General features: G+C 52.1%; 2 protein-coding genes across 7 annotated transcripts in view; one reads left to right on the forward strand and one right to left on the reverse strand.

The window, feature by feature from the left end:
* The window catches only part of ABL1 (ABL proto-oncogene 1, non-receptor tyrosine kinase), an 82,810-nt gene extending 74,974 nt beyond the window's left edge, over positions 1–7,836 (forward strand). For all 6 annotated transcript variants that reach the window (XM_074846445.1, XM_074846451.1, XM_074846448.1 and 3 more), the window contains 4 exons: positions 330–482; positions 1,128–1,217; positions 1,550–1,714; positions 4,102–7,836. In XM_074846445.1, the coding sequence (XP_074702546.1) occupies positions 330–482; positions 1,128–1,217; positions 1,550–1,714; positions 4,102–5,801 (2,108 nt within the window). In that variant the 3' untranslated portion in view covers positions 5,802–7,836. The remainder of the gene's footprint in view (positions 1–329; positions 483–1,127; positions 1,218–1,549; positions 1,715–4,101) is intronic.
* A 3,255-nt stretch (positions 7,837–11,091) lies between these two features.
* Positions 11,092–14,771, reverse strand: QRFP (pyroglutamylated RFamide peptide). The gene is made up of 2 exons (XM_074846121.1): positions 14,656–14,771; positions 11,092–13,447 (listed from the first exon to the last, which is right to left on the reverse strand). Exon 2 carries the CDS (start codon positions 13,445–13,447, stop codon positions 13,061–13,063), a length of 387 nt encoding a protein of 128 aa, XP_074702222.1. The 5' UTR covers positions 14,656–14,771; the 3' UTR covers positions 11,092–13,060.
* Positions 14,772–14,887: the final 116 nt, after the last annotated feature.

The raw sequence follows: 14,887 nt of genomic DNA on the forward strand, positions 1-14,887 counted from the left end.
TCCACTGTGAAGTCTCTTAATTGTGCCTTTAATAGGACTTGAAGGATCTCAAGGCGTTCAGGTTTGAGACAACTGATACATTGAAAATTAGTCTAATTCTACCCTGTCATATCGCAGGAGACTTGTCTGTGCTGACGAAGAGGCTTGTTACGCTTCTTTAACATTTAAGCTGCTGCTGAGCATCGGATCTGAGCCACCCAGAGCTGGTTTAAGCGTGCAGCAGTGTTTAGTGACTACTCCCACTAAACATCCTCTCAAATTTGAGATGAAGACAAAGTTTATTGATTTTCTTCTCTCTCTTTTTTTTTTTTTCCCTTTCTCCACTGCAGCCTTTGGCGTTCTGCTGTGGGAAATTGCAACCTATGGTATGTCCCCTTACCCTGGGATTGACCTGTCTCAAGTCTATGAGCTGTTGGAGAAAGACTACCGTATGGAGCGCCCTGAAGGCTGTCCTGAGAAAGTTTATGAGCTCATGAGAGCGTGTAAGTGTTCCTCAACCCTGCAAATGCTGCTTTTTAGCTCTGCAGAGGTGCAGTAAAAGTGCCAGGATCTGGCCACATACAGCAAGGCAGGAGAAAACTCCCTGCCAATTCCAGTGAAGGTGCAATGGTGTGTAGAAGTGTTTGGTTAAAACTGCTTTCCCCAGAGGATGAACATGCTATGAAACCAGCCGTTCTTCTCTATTGGGAGCACACGGGCCTGGGGGAGAGATTTGTTGTTCATCTCAATGTTTTCTTTGTCTCCTTTTCCCTGACAACTTAAAGAAAAGCTTGTGCTCTAAGGATGAAGCAGAAGCTTCATTAGGCTTCTTACAGGACTGACTGTTACTCTTCCAGTGTGGCCTTTTGGTACGTGACTTAGTGCGATACATTTTTTTCCAGCGGTGCTCAGCACCTACTGTTATATACTGACATGGAAACCTGATTTAAGGGGTGCTGGGTGTCTGCAACCATCACTGAGCCAAAGTGGTTGCAGATACACAGCACCTTACAAATCAGGTTTCCATGTCAGTGTTTTATCTCGCTCATTTTATAAAAGGGGAGCTGCAATAGCTGGCTCCTCCTGGTGCGGTGTACTGAATGTCTAATGCTGGTGGGAAGTTTTGAGTGGTGGTGGTTTTTTTTCAGGCTGGCAGTGGAGCCCTTCCGATAGACCCTCCTTTGCTGAGATCCATCAGGCCTTTGAAACGATGTTTCAGGAATCCAGCATATCAGATGGTAGGTCTGGGTCCCTCTTGGACCAGCAATTCCAGGGATGGGAAAAGGGCAGCTGCATCCATAACTCTGCACGTTGTTCATAGGCTGCTTTGCAGCGAAACTCGGTCCTAGGCTATAGTGCCTGGTGTAAACGGCGTAGAAAGCAGAGGTGCATTTACATGTGGGCTTTTTTCTGTGCATGCGTCTGATTTTAAAGGGCCAAATGGCTGAACAACCTCAAGGAACCTCTACTTTGTGTTGTTTGCTTTTCTTTTGTGCTGTTAACTCTGAACAGTGGAATAGTTTTTATCTTCTGTTGATTGTAGTGATTGTTTTTCTTCTGTGCATTGCAGAGGTGGAGAAGGAATTGGGAAAGAAGGGCATGAGGAGTGTAGTGAGCAATTTCCTCCAAGCCCCAGAGTTACCAACCAAAACACGAACATCGAGGAGAGCTGCTGAAAGCAAAGATGCCAACGAGGGCTTGGAGACTGCACATGCTCGAGGCCAGGGGGAATGTGGTAGGTTTTAATTTAAATCATTATTCCTTCAGGAAATACAGAGGAAAACAAAATGCATGTCCGGCTCCAGGTCTTCACCTAGGCAAAGCTGTGTCTTATAACAGGTGCCATCTTTCTGTACCAGTATTGTGTTTCTGGGTGACAGGCTGCTGAGTTTGCTTTCTGGGGTTCAGAACTCGTTTTATTATTTTTTGCAAAGGTAGATTGTTAATCTTGGGACCAGATACACACAGCAGCTGGGAGTGTGAATCCTTAACTGGCTGAGGGATTGGCGCTGTATCTGCCGTTGCTTAGAGAAGCCCTAGGACTTCTTTTAACTTAATGGCTGTTGCCTGCAGCTCCCTATAGACCAGAGCCTGAGCACGGAGCTCTCTGATCGTATCCTCTTCCCATTCCCTGGTAGGAGCTATCAGTGGGATCTCCCACTGCATCTGAGTGCTGGGTAATCTGCTGTGTTCAAGCCACTTTACACTACCCCGCTGCATAATTTAAAGCAGGACGATTGCTCGGGTTTAACAAGCCCCATAAGGGAGGTGTCTTCACTGTTCCATCCTGCCAGATTTGTGCTTGCAGCACTGAAGGGTATTACTCCTGGCAGGTACCAAATATAATTTCAGCAAGGGACAAAGAGGTATTTACAGAATCTTCCGTGAAATTAAACTCTCTTTCAATCAGTTTCTTCAAGAACTTATCTTCCATTCTGAGGTAATAAAAGCAGTGGTAAAATGCTGAATGTATATAGTAGATTTGTATCTAGCTCATTTGAAAAATAATAAGGTAAACCAAAATATACAGTGTTTTTTTCCAGCTCCTGTTGAGGCTGCCTTCTCTGACCATTCATGTGACTGACCTTTTTTGTGTAATGTCAGGTTCACCTAGTAGTACATGTTTCAGTAGCAGATGTACATCTAGACAAAGAGGGGAAAAAAAGAGGGGATGTAAAATGTTGGAAAAAAGGAAGTATTAGTGACTTAGAAAGGAAGGTTATGTACCATATATAGGAAATGTAATTGCCTAGTATTACAAGCTTTGAAGTAAAATAACTTCATTTAAATACTTAAGGGCTTTGAGAGAGTCAAGTGCAGCAGGAATAATATGATTTTAACGTTATGCTGGGAATCATTTCACTCTTTATTGTGAAAGAAAATATTTCACATTAAAGTTTTATTGCAGTTTCCCCTTCAATTGTCCATGTTTCCATAGCAAGTCCAGCAGCTGGCAGCTGATCCTCAGTGTGAGCTGCTAGTTTTCTCCGGATCTCTGCAGCTCCACAGTGTCTAGATGCAGTAAGGCCATGGCCTCCCAAAGTGCTGCGAGAGCTCTTCTGCTTGTCCAGGTCCCCCTAAGTTGTTGTGTGGGGATGGTTTAACTGCACGTGGTCCTGTGGAAGCGTGCTGTCTTCTCAGAGTACACAGCTATTTTTCTTCAAATTCTCTCTCCTCAACCAAAATGCTACCCATAGCATGACGATCACCTATATGTGACTAAGAAGCATCTTCCTTTTCCCCTATGACTTTTCTTCGTCTCCCTTCTTATCACCTAGTCGAGCTGTAAATGCATACGCTGCCATGAAAACGTTCCTCCTTTGAATTAGAACGCTGTCTGAGCGCCTGGCCTGCGAATGAGACCTCCTGTCAGTCAAATCAGTCAAATACAGACACCTTCAAGACTTTGTATAAATTTATTATAAACCACTATTCATTTTTAAATACCTCTTGTAAGTGGAGAAAGGGTCACCCCATCATTTCCTTCCAGAGCAATGCTGCTGAAGGAGGCCGTTACGACCACTTTACTCCACTATTGTACAAAGCTGGCCATCTTAGCGGTGGTACGACCTGAAGTGTTCAGCTGTCGAAGGGTGTCGTGATTTCTGCTTGTGAAAAAGTTATTTCCCACAAGGGATGACATCAGGAAAGGAGGTTAGGAGTATCAGAATCTAAATGAAGAAGGAGACTGGGGATGGAGGTGGGCTACAGAGATGTCTTATTAATTCAGAGGGTCAGCTATTTAAAAGACAGCAACAGCACAGGGACTAAAGCAAAGGCCTCTTAATATTTATCTTCTTCACAGTGTGAAGTTTAGACAAGTCTCCTGATGTGAGGGTGGGAATCTGAACATAAACATTTTGTGTTTGTATGTCGCTGTTTAAATCGGAAGCCTACAGGGAAAGTAGTTTGGCAGCTGAGTCCTGCAGAGGCCACCTCAGAAATGAATGTATGCAGAGTTAGGGACCACGTTCAGTCCCGGCTTGAGAGTGGCTGTTCTTGCTTTACTTCTGACAGAACCTGCACCTTTTGGAGGTGCTGCAGTGGTTTGGTTCTGGAACAAAACCGATTATTCTGGCTGTTGAAGCAATGCTCAGTTAGATTCTTTTCCTTCCCTTGCAGACCCTCTGGATCACGAACCTGCTATTTCTCCCTTGCTCCCACGGAAGGAGAGGGTGGCCCTGGAGAGCAGTTTGAATGAAGATGAGAGACTGCTTCCGAAAGACAAAAAGCACAACCTCTTCAGTGCCCTTATCAAGAAGAAGAAGAAGACCGCCCCTACCCCTCCGAAACGGAGCAGTTCCTTCAGAGAGATGGACGGCCACTCGGACCGCAGGGCTGGTGGGGAGGAGGAGTGCAGGGATGCTGGCAACGGAGCTTTCATTGCTCCCCCCGCAGACGCAGCTGACCCCTCCAAGTTTCAGAGCCCAAACAACGGGGCTGGCGTCACCAACGGGGTTGTCACTGGGAACTCTGGATTTTTATCTCCCCATTTGCGGAAGAAGTCCAGCACGATGAGCAGCAGTCGAGGGGTGGCTGCTGAAGAGGAGAGTAGTTCCAACTCCAGCAAGCGCTTCTTAAGGTCCTGCTCAGCCTCCTGTGTGCCCCACGGAGCAAAGGACACAGAGTGGAAATCTGTGACTCTGCCCCGCGATTTGCAGTCCACGGGACGCCAGTTTGATTCCTCCACTTTTGGGGGACACAAAAGCGAAAAGCCAGCACTGCCTCGGAAGCGGGCAAATGAGGCCAAGACTGACATTGCTGTCAGGGGAACAGTGACCCCTCCTCCACGGCTGCTTAAGAAAAATGAAGAGACCACTGACGATGTGTTCAAAGATGCAGAGTCGAGCCCTGGCTCCAGCCCTCCCACTCTGACGCCAAAACTTGGCCGTAGGCAACCTGCTGCCCCTCCTTCCTCCAGCGTGCTCCACAAGGACGATGGAGTCAAATCCAGTGCCTTAGGGACCACTGTGACGATGGACCAAGGTTCTGCTGCCAAACCCAACCCTGCTGGGTTCGTGGGTGCCAGCAAGGCTTCCTCTGAGGAGCCGCGACTGAGGAGGCTCAAGCAGAGCTCAGAGTCGGCGGGGAAGGACAAAGGGAAGTTATCGAAGCTGAAACCAGCCCCGCCGCTTCCGCTCTCTTCGTCCTCCATTGGCAAGCCAGGGAAGGTTTCTCACAGTCCCAGCCATGAAGCAGCAGCAGATGTGGTGTCTGGGCCGAAATCCAAACAGTTGACTCAGGTTGGAGAGGCTGCGAGCAGCGATGCTGTCAAGCCAAACCAGTCAGGGGAAGGTGTGAAAAAGCTGGGGATCCCCTCTGTACCAAAGCCACAGTCCTCTACAAAGCTGCTGATGAGCACAGCAACCCCAGCTGCCTCTTCCTCATCTGTACCCTCTGCCCCAGGCGGGGACCAGCCATCATCTACAGCCTTCATCCCTCTCATATCCACCCGGGTCTCTCTGCGGAAGACCCGGCAGCCCCCAGAGAGGATTGCCAGTGGTGCCATCACTAAAGGGGTGGTGTTGGAAAGCACCGAGGCTCTACGGATCGCCATCAGCAAGAACTCTGAACAAATGGCAAGCCACAGCGCTGTCTTGGAGGCTGGCAAGAACCTCTACACCTTCTGCGTGAGCTACGTGGACTCCATTCAGCAGATGAGGAACAAATTTGCCTTTCGGGAGGCCATCAATAAGCTGGAGAATAACCTACGGGAGCTTCAGATCTGCCCGGCAACGGCTGGCAGCGGTCCTGCAGCCACCCAGGACTTTAGCAAACTTCTCAGTTCAGTGAAAGAAATCAGCGACATTGTTCAGAGGTAGCAGAAACCAGGTTAAAAATAAATAAATCAATCAATCACAATGGGCCAAAGCCAACTGTGGAGAGAGTTAACATGTGTGGACTGACAAAGGACCGGGGCGTTCGGATTAGGGCTGTGCAAAAGATGCAGACTGTAAATGGATGCCCCAGCTCCAAAGACAGGGCTGTGTTCAAGAGGCACTTTCCACCCTCTTAACCCAGATTCCCTGTGTTTCATATACTTATAATCGTCTTATCTGTGGAGTTCTTGCCTTGTGGACTACAAGTCTAAATGCTGATGTCACACCATGCCTTTTTATTAATATTTTATTGTTCTGGACAGACCATTAAGACTGAAGCCAGACTGATGGACACTGAGATGCCATCCTCCTCAGGAGGACTTTCTACTGCATTTTCATCCCCTCTCTCTGCCCCACTGTACACAAGGATGAGTGTTTGAATAGCAATATACCCACTGTGTTTCCTGGGAGAGTTGCAGCACATATCCCTGGCCCGAGTCTTGACATTTATCTGACATTAATGCAACAGATTTGGCGCTTGGGAGGGAAGGGGGAAAACTGTTAATGTAAGGTTTTTAAATGACAGAATGCTACAAGTGATGGTTGCTCAAATTCTTCCTATGATTCCACCTGCTGCCCTTCATTTCTGTTTTTTCAGTAATTTCTTAGTTGAGCCCAGATGAATTACTTGGGTTCAAAATGTTGCAGACAGCACCCGCTAACGTGGTGGCACAGGAGCCTGTTTGCGAATCTCCCTTGGTAGCCAAAAAGGACTGGAGAAGGTCTGGCGAAGGACGTGCCGTCGCGCTCTCGTGACACCTAACGGTAGTTGGGCTGGTGTTTGGGGCGGAGGGTTGCAGAGGTCGGGGAGCAGTAGGCTGGTGCTGAGCAAGGCATCGCTCCCTGACAGACAGGAGGGTTGCAGCCGGGGGGACGTGGCTTAGGGCGAGTTCAGAGATACCAGCCTGCCTCCAGCAGTTGTTTCAGCAGAGCTTGCACATCGTAGATGGGCGAGAACTGCTCTTTCTCTAGTTGAATTTCCAGCTTTTTGTTCTGTGAACGGAGGTGGGACCTGGCTTCTGCCCTCCCGTAGAGACCTGTGCTTTGAGGGGCTGTGGTGCCTCCCTTTCCGTGCCATGGCTAACCCCCCGTGAAGAGCTCAGAAGCCAGTATTTTGGGGTTAAAACCATCACTACCTTCATGCCGGTGTGGTTCCATCCAGCATCAAACAAGGATCTGTGAAGACTGCAGACGCTTCTCTTGGGTGCATCTCCCGAGGAAACTGCCACAAAACGCTGACAGCAGGACTCCTGGGCTTCCTTTCCAAGGTCCTGTGACCTTCCCAACTAATGCAACGTGACTGGGAACTAACTGTGACTTGTGACAATAGTGAAAGAACAAGGTTTAGGGCTATTAACAGTGCAATTTAACTCCTCTTTAACAGTTCCAAACAAGAGAAAAAAGCATTTTCCATGTCCTGTTCCCCTGTAACTCTTGTGACCCCTCTTGTGTATCTTAAACACTAATTGCCTTCAATTGTATTTTATTCTGTTCTCTTTGGAACTGTTTGTTTTGTATATGATTTCTAGTAGTTCACTCGTGTGTGTTCACGCCACTTCTCGCCCTCACAAACAGCCGTGACTTAACACATGATAAATGTTAAGAAAATACACACTTCTGCCACAGGCTGCCTTTAAAAATGTAAGGAAAAAAAAAACCCAACCCTTGGACAGTCTCTTTCCTGGAGGTACTGTTTTTACTTTGATAACATATTGTGCCACTATATTATACATTTGTATCTCGTTATTACACACTTTTGTAGACTTGTCTTTTTTACAGTGTGTAAATAGCTCTGTCCTTCATCTCTGTGATACTTAAGGGGGTTGTTTCCCCTTTAATTTGGTCCAGTACAGATTGTTTCTGTACACGACTTCCAATTCTTCCTCCTTTCTCTCTCTGTTTTTAATTTTTTTGATTTATTTTTTATTCCAGTCTCTCTTGCGTAGTATATTTAAAAATAAATCAATGTTGAGGAAAACCTGTGTTTGTCTGTTAGCAAGGCTTTGCAAACCCAGTTACCTCCTCTTAGACTCCACATCCGAAAAGAGGAGTTCCCTGTTGGGGTGGTTCACGGGGGCCCTTCGGCACAGCAGGCTGGCCAGAGCCAGGCAGCAGCACCTTTCCACGTCCTTTGGATCTGGCTTTGAGAAGTCGGGAGGAAAAAAAAGATTGTGCCATTGTATTCTGTGATTCAGCTGCTGTTGTGTTTTCCTCCTCCTCTGCTATGAAAGGACCCGTGAGTTTCTCTCCTCAGATGGTTCTGGCTGCTCCCTCCCTCATTTCTGGTTGTCCAGGCTTGTTTTCTGTTTGCAGACCACCTTCAGCCTTTCCAGCAAATCTTGAGGGAGGGACGTATCCAGGCACTAAGCAGCCTCTAAAACGAAATGCTGCCTTGATTAATGAAGATGCTAAAGACCAAAAAAGGATGAGAAGAAAACAAGGGCAGGTGACAGTGAGTGCTGTGTTGCTCAGTGATGTTTTAGAGTCACAACCCAGCTTGACCGATTTCTAATCCCCTCAACCAGTCCCTGCTGAAATCTGTCAGTCCTGGCGCAGGGAACTGCTCGCTCGTGGGCCATGGGAACAAGGCTCATTGGAAGCCTTGGTGTGACAGCAATTGCATTGGGCTGCTTCTAAATGAGCCTGAAGAAGATGAAAAGAGGAGCAGGAGGTTGCTGTTGGCAAGGGTAAATGCAATTAATGGCCTGCACTTGGCAAGGCTCAGGCTACTTTTCAGCGAAGTGGTGTGGTGTCCGGTGAACGTACATGCAAGGCTACAAGGTGTTCCTGGTGGTTTTGTGACAATGCTCCTGGCCAAGATCAGTGTCCAGGCTGCTCTTTGTGTACATCTCCAGCAGAAAGGCTTCAATAGGGTGAATCGTTGTGGGCTGAGGGAAGATAGAGAAGCTTAACCTGCCCCTAAATACAATCGCTCCTGGTGATCTCCATCGCTGCTTGCTTAGGGACCAGTCCATGGTGGTGTGGGAAGGCAGAGGCCAGTTGACCTGGCTGGGGAAAGCCCCAGGATCTGCAGTGTTGGGAGTGGAAGAGAGGGGATTAAAGGCTAAATTTAGCTGAGTACAGTAGGAGTTGATTTAACAGATCAATGCATTTAACAGTTTGATTGCTCCAATTTTCAAGGCTATTGAGCTTGAAAGTGAGAGAGCTCTTGGGGAAAAATAGCTGTGTTTGTGTTTTTGTTTTGGTTTTCATGTCTTTGAAATGACAATGTTCACCCTTTTTAAGTTTTTCTTTAATGTCATCCTGCCTTTTGTTGAGAAGTTGCTTGTCACAAGATGTGGTCAGTGTTTTATGCTCACTCTTTTTCTCAAAAGAAAAGTTATTAAAGATAGGCTGGTGTGGCAGCCTGTCTTGTAGATACGCTGCTGGACCAGCAGCACTCAGGTGTGCGGGAGCGCTGCCTGCCCCCAGGGACGATCGGGGGCCAACTGACAGCCTCTTCCTTGTTTGACATCAATTCTTTCACAATTGAAAAAGGGAAAATATACCCAAGCCCTGTGTCACATCTGAAGAGTGTTCGTGGCATTGTGCGCATCTAAAAGCGGGCTGGCAGCGGAGCAGGACAGGCTCCTGGTCCGAGGGTGAGCCCTGGCCTGGGCAGGTTGCTGGGAATGATGCTCCTGGATCAGCCTGGTCAGCCCTGCCGCCTTGGCAGTAGCCTTGGTTAGCCACGGGGTTAGGGACTACAGCCCTGCAAGTCATTTGGCTGTTTAGGCTGGGCTCAAAACCGTCCTCCCTGCAGTGGATTGCTGCTCAGTGTTTTTTCAATGGTAGATCCAGCTCAGCTGAAAGCTTACCTGCAAACCAGGCCTACGCTGAACTGTTTTCCCAGCGATCACCCCCCTGTTGAAGGTTGTGTGTTTGTTCTAACATCCAGCCTGCTGATAAAGGTCCTTCCTGTGCTCCCGAAGCTGCGGTGCTGAATGACCCAGTTATGATGCATTAGCCTCTTCATGAGTCCCTTGGACGGGATTAAATCGGGCTCTTTCTCTACAGAGGACCCACTTGGGTTTCTGAGATTTGCTGCGCCCGGTGTGTGTGTTTATAGTGCTGCAGGGCTGCTCGGGGTGGAGGAAAGATGCAGAGCAGCCTGTGTGAATGGAGCGGATGAGCAGAGATGGGGCTGGGGCAAGGACGAGGGTTGTACCCTGGTCAGGGAAGGATAACGGGGCGTTTTATAGAGGGTCCCAGCAGTGGTGATGTTGGCAGCAAGTGTCTGTGTCGGTCCTTGCTGACTGGGTTGGCCTTGTGTAGAAGAATCCAGGGCCTGTTTGGTGCTGTCCCTTTGCAGGTTGGCTCGCGGGGCAGGCCGTTGGTGCCAGGGCTCGGGCAAGTCGTCCCACCGTGCCTGTGTGGCTGTACCACAGTGAATCCAGCTCCTCACGGCTGGGTGTGTGGGTGGGCTGGGAGCTCTCCAGCTCTCCAAGGTGTTGGGGGTCTGGGTGACCCCTGGGAGGGGAGGAATTGGGGGGGTGGGGTGTAGGTTCCCTTGGGAGCTGGATGGGAGACACCATGTCCAGCATGCAGGGATGGGCTTTCCAGCCTCCTGGGGTTGCCCTTGATGTGTTCCCCCCTCTGGGACAACACCCCCAAATGTCAGGCAGTTATTTTCCGTTCACTTTTACCTCCTCCTCCCCCCCAACCTCAATCACCAAGCAGCAATAGCAAAAAGCCTGGAGCGCTGCCTTTTCCCAAGCACATCAGCCATCCTAACACGTGCCAAGGGGTGCTCCGGGGCTGCTGAAGCCCCTCGCCTGCCCGCCCCCCCCGCAGCCTGTCGGGAGCCCTTTTCCTCCCGGCGGGTGATGGCATTGCCCCCATGGCACAGAGCTGCCCATCAAGGAGCCCCCTGGGCACTCGGGCTGAGCCTGGCACTGTCCCACCTGCCAGGTAAGCGCTGTGGGAAGCGCTGGCTTTTACTTTTAAATCAGTTATACAGAGGGTTATCGAGCTTCAATCAAAGCCTCATTATACGTGGGGTTTTATCATGCTGCTCTGACCCTTTTCCTCTCGTGGACTTGAGAGCAGGAGCCCAGGCCCCAGCATCGCTCAGCATGTTTCCTTTCCCTTCCCGCAGCAGACGGTGCCACTTTTCCCTGCAATGATCCATCACGGCAAAGCCAGGGATTTACCAGCCCTCACTAACCCAGCGTTGCTCCAAAACTCTTTCCCCTTTCTCCCTCCCGTCCCTCCCCCCGACTCCAGCGCAGGGTAAAATTGATCAGTGCATATTTATTGATGGTTTGAACACTCAAAAGAAAGGAGAAAAAAAAAAAAAAGAAGAGACGTTGCCATAGAAACATCGATAAAGCTCCCGTCTCCTCCGCTGCGTGATGCAAGCGCTGCGCCTGCATCCCCCGAACCAGCGGCCTTTGCTGGGGTGGGAGGCGAGAGGGATCGGAGGTGGGTTTGGGGGTGCCCAGGGGTGGGGGGGCTGCACGGGCTCAGCCACCGGGTTTGTTGGTCGCCGCTGGGGTCCCTGCGGTGCGAGATTGTTACTGCAGCAGAGATGCAGGGGAAGGAAAACGCCCTTCCTCCCCTTCGTCCTCGTGCGAGGGCCAAATCCTGGCATCAGCTGTGTCCCTGCAAAGCTGGAGTCCCTCCCGTTCTGGGCCCGTGGGGCTGGGAGGAGCCCACTCCTGTGCCTCCATCACTCCTCCCTCGACCTGCGGCCCCACGGCTGGTGTTTTCTTGCAGATTCCAGCTCGCCTCCATTCAGCCTCCAGTTACACACCGCTCCTGCTGCGAGAACAGCTCGTGCCGGCCCTGGCAGCACTGTATTAAGTGGTCTGTCTGCTTGATGGATATTACAATGCACCTCTTGGAGCCTGATTTTTTTTCTTTTTCCTTTTTTTTTTTTTTCCCTCTAACCAAGTCCTGCCACGGTCTTTGATTTTGAGAGTGCAATTTAGCGCTTGCAAATCATTGCCCTGCTTCATTTTTGTGCCTGCAATGAAATATTAGCAGTCGTTAGGTGTCTAACTTGCAGTTAGTGCCTGCAAGCCAGGTAGTTAGACCTCTGATTACTAATATCTCTGCCTGCAGTGGCAGGCACAAAAGCAAACGTCATTGTTGGCATTGGCAGAGCTAAATCTGCCCAAAGGAGGAGAAGGCAGTCGCTGAGGAGCGGGGCTTCTCCTTCGCAGCCCCGCTGTGCTGCTTTTTTGGGGCTAGCGATTCCCCAGGCTGCACCATTGGCAGCAGAGGGGACCGGAGAGCAGGAAGACACCGAGCGCCTGTTGGTGGCCCCAGGTAGGCTCAGGGGTCCTTGGTTCAGTCCCTCTGCACCCAAGTTTCTGCGGCGGCTACAGCTGGGAATAGGTGGTGATGAGGCCAGGAGGACGTTAGGAAGGGCCAGGCTTTTAGGCAAGAGCTGGGGTGATGTGACAAGGACGCTGAAGGTCAGTCATCACCATCTCACCCCTGCAAGGACGCTGGTGGCACCTGAGGACGGGTCTCGGGGTTGGGGTGTGAGCAGGGCAGCGGGACTGCAGCAGGGCTGGTGATGCCTGGGCAGGTTTCTGTGCTCATGCCAGGGATTTCTAAGGACAAGATTTTCTCGAACCCCGCTGCTCTGTCCTGGTTTGCACACAGGAGCTGGCTCTTGTAAGTGGCATCTTGACACTAAGCAGAATTTGCTGCCGGAGGGACTTTTCCTTAATAGGCAGGAGAACAGCAGCTCTGCGACTCCATGGGGAGCTCTGAGGGACCTTCTCCTCCCCGACAGCCCTGCCCTGGCTGGCAGCTGCAGTCCCCAGGGGACTGTCACCTCCAGGACTATCCGGCTGTAACCCTTCAGCCTGACTCCCTCCATCCTCGACACCTGGCCCTGCCACCTCTGCCTGTCCTGGGGTGTCATCCCTGCTCTCTGCCTGCACTGCGGCACTGGGACCCAGCGCAGGCCCTTTCCCTGGGACCCAGCAAAGGCCACGTGTGACCGGGAAGGGACAGGGTGGCTTCTTTTTAAGACACCCTCCTCTTCTTCCATTGCACCGGCTGGAAACAAGGACGTGAGATCTGGAGCAGGGCTGAAAGTGGAGCAAACGTGGTGACTCCCCTCCCCAAGGCAATCCCAGCAGCAAAACCCCCCAATACCCTTTTGTCCGAGCAAACTTAGGTGAGAGAGAAGGGAAGGATGGGATGGGGCGACCCGCAGGAAGTGGGGGATCAAGTCCAGGCCCTCATCTCCCAAAGCGGAAGGTGAAGCCCCCTTTTCTCCTGTTGTAGCCGTTGAGCTCCTCAGCCAGGTTCCCCAGCGTACTGCTGCGCTTCTCCCCTCCCGCCGGCAGCAGCTCGGAGCCCCCCTGCCTGCCCGGCCGCTGCCTGGCCCCCTCCTCGCCGTATCCCCGCAGCTCCCGGGCGATGCCCAGCAGCCTGCTCAGCTCCTCGCTTTGCCTCCGCTTTGCTCCTGCCCTCCAGTCAGCACCCGAGTCCTCGGCTGCCGCTCGCCAGCTGGGCTCAAGCAGGGTCCCTTCCCCGGGGTCTCCCAGCTCCTGCCGCTCGCTGGGGGGGAAGCAGGCCCCCAGGCTCAGGAGGAAGAGGCAGGACAGCGAGTAGGGTGCTCTCATCTGGGGGAAGCACAGGAATGGAAAGACACGTCAGTAAACGGCAGAGCATCCTCGGGCAGCAGCTAAAGCAGCAGCAAGGGCTGTCCCCAGCTAGCACGAGTTCCCCATCCCCGCTGTGGCACCCACAAACCAGCCCTGGCACCCCTACACCCTGCGAGAAAACCCCTCCAGCGCCCACAACGACTCCTGCAGCCTCTGCGCCAGCACCCGACTGCAGTGTGGGTGCTGAGCTCACTCTGCCTCTTTCAAACCTGCTCCCCTTCATCTTTAGCAACTCCGTGCTCACAAATTACAGCCTTGCAGCTACTCCCCTGGTTGGCAGCCAAAAGCTGGGCTCTGCTTGGTTGGGGCTGGCTGAGTGGGCTATTAGCCGGGCAGGCTGATGGGCTCCAGAGCTGCCTGCTCCTCTCAGAGGCACTGCGGGGAGGACTTAAGTGCATTCACCTGAGCCGGCCTTATCTTCCCAACGCGCAGGTCCTACCTGCAGTGCCTGGCTAATGCGAGTGCGGAGGAAGGTGCTCGACATTCCTCTGCTTTATGGGGCTCGGAGGTGCCCCGCCGGCAGCAGGGTCTGCTGAGCAGAGAGGGGGGGAGCACGGTCCTGGGCCGCGTGCAGCAATGCCGCAGGCACCCAGGGTGACCTTGAGCACAACCAGGGCTGCTCTGCCTCCCCTTCCTCCTCCTGCAAAGGCTCAGAAAGGGAAAATGGATTTTTTAATTATTTTTTTCTGCTGCAGATGTTGCCTTAAAAGCCCCCCTGCAGGTGATGGGGGCCAGGGGGTCTTGCAGGGTGGGGTGCTGCTGCGGGTGCTCCTTGCTCCTGTGCCAGACCCAGCTTAGCCCCAGCCCCTGCTTACCCTCCCCAGCACCCCCCCTGCCCATGGGCTTTGCTTTGGGGTGCTCCCTGCCTCATTCACACTTTGCTGCTGCTCTGCGCTCTCCCCTTTTGCACCCAGTTGCCCATCGTGGAACCAAATTGCTGGGTGCAGCCAGAGCGGGGAGCACCTTCCCAGCACCAGCGATGGGTGCTGCTGAGCCCCACTCCGGGGGTTGGGGGTGCCAGTGGGTGCCCTGCCCGGCCCTGCCTGTTGCCCTCAGCTGCCTCCTACCAGCCTTCGCCTCCTCGCTGGCTGCGCTGCCTGTCGAGGCACGGTACAAAGCAGGCACGCGGGGGAAGACAGACAGACAGACGGCCGCCAGCGACTCACCTCTCCACCTCGGGCGATGCCCCAGCGCTGCCTGCCCCGGCCCTGCTCCGTGCTGCCTCGAGCCCGTGCCCGGACTGAGCTGGCCAGCCCACCTTGCCGGCCATTAAATACCCGCCGGCGCTAATTGCCGTGTCACCCCTCGAGCGCGTGGCCAGCTCACAGGGCTGTGCTGCCCAGAGCAGAGGCTGGGATCCCTGCGGGGAGGGGGCTGGAGGGGGGGGACGGGGGCTGG

The sequence above is a fragment of the Strix aluco genome, chromosome 20 (assembly GCF_031877795.1).
Source record: "Strix aluco isolate bStrAlu1 chromosome 20, bStrAlu1.hap1, whole genome shotgun sequence".
Classification (NCBI taxonomy): domain Eukaryota; kingdom Metazoa; phylum Chordata; class Aves; order Strigiformes; family Strigidae; genus Strix; species Strix aluco.

Excerpts from the sequence above, each read along its gene's own strand:
- QRFP (XM_074846121.1), bottom strand. The coding sequence starts at position 13,447 with ATGAGAGCACCCTACTCGCTGTCCTGCCTCTTCCTCCTGAGCCTGGGG.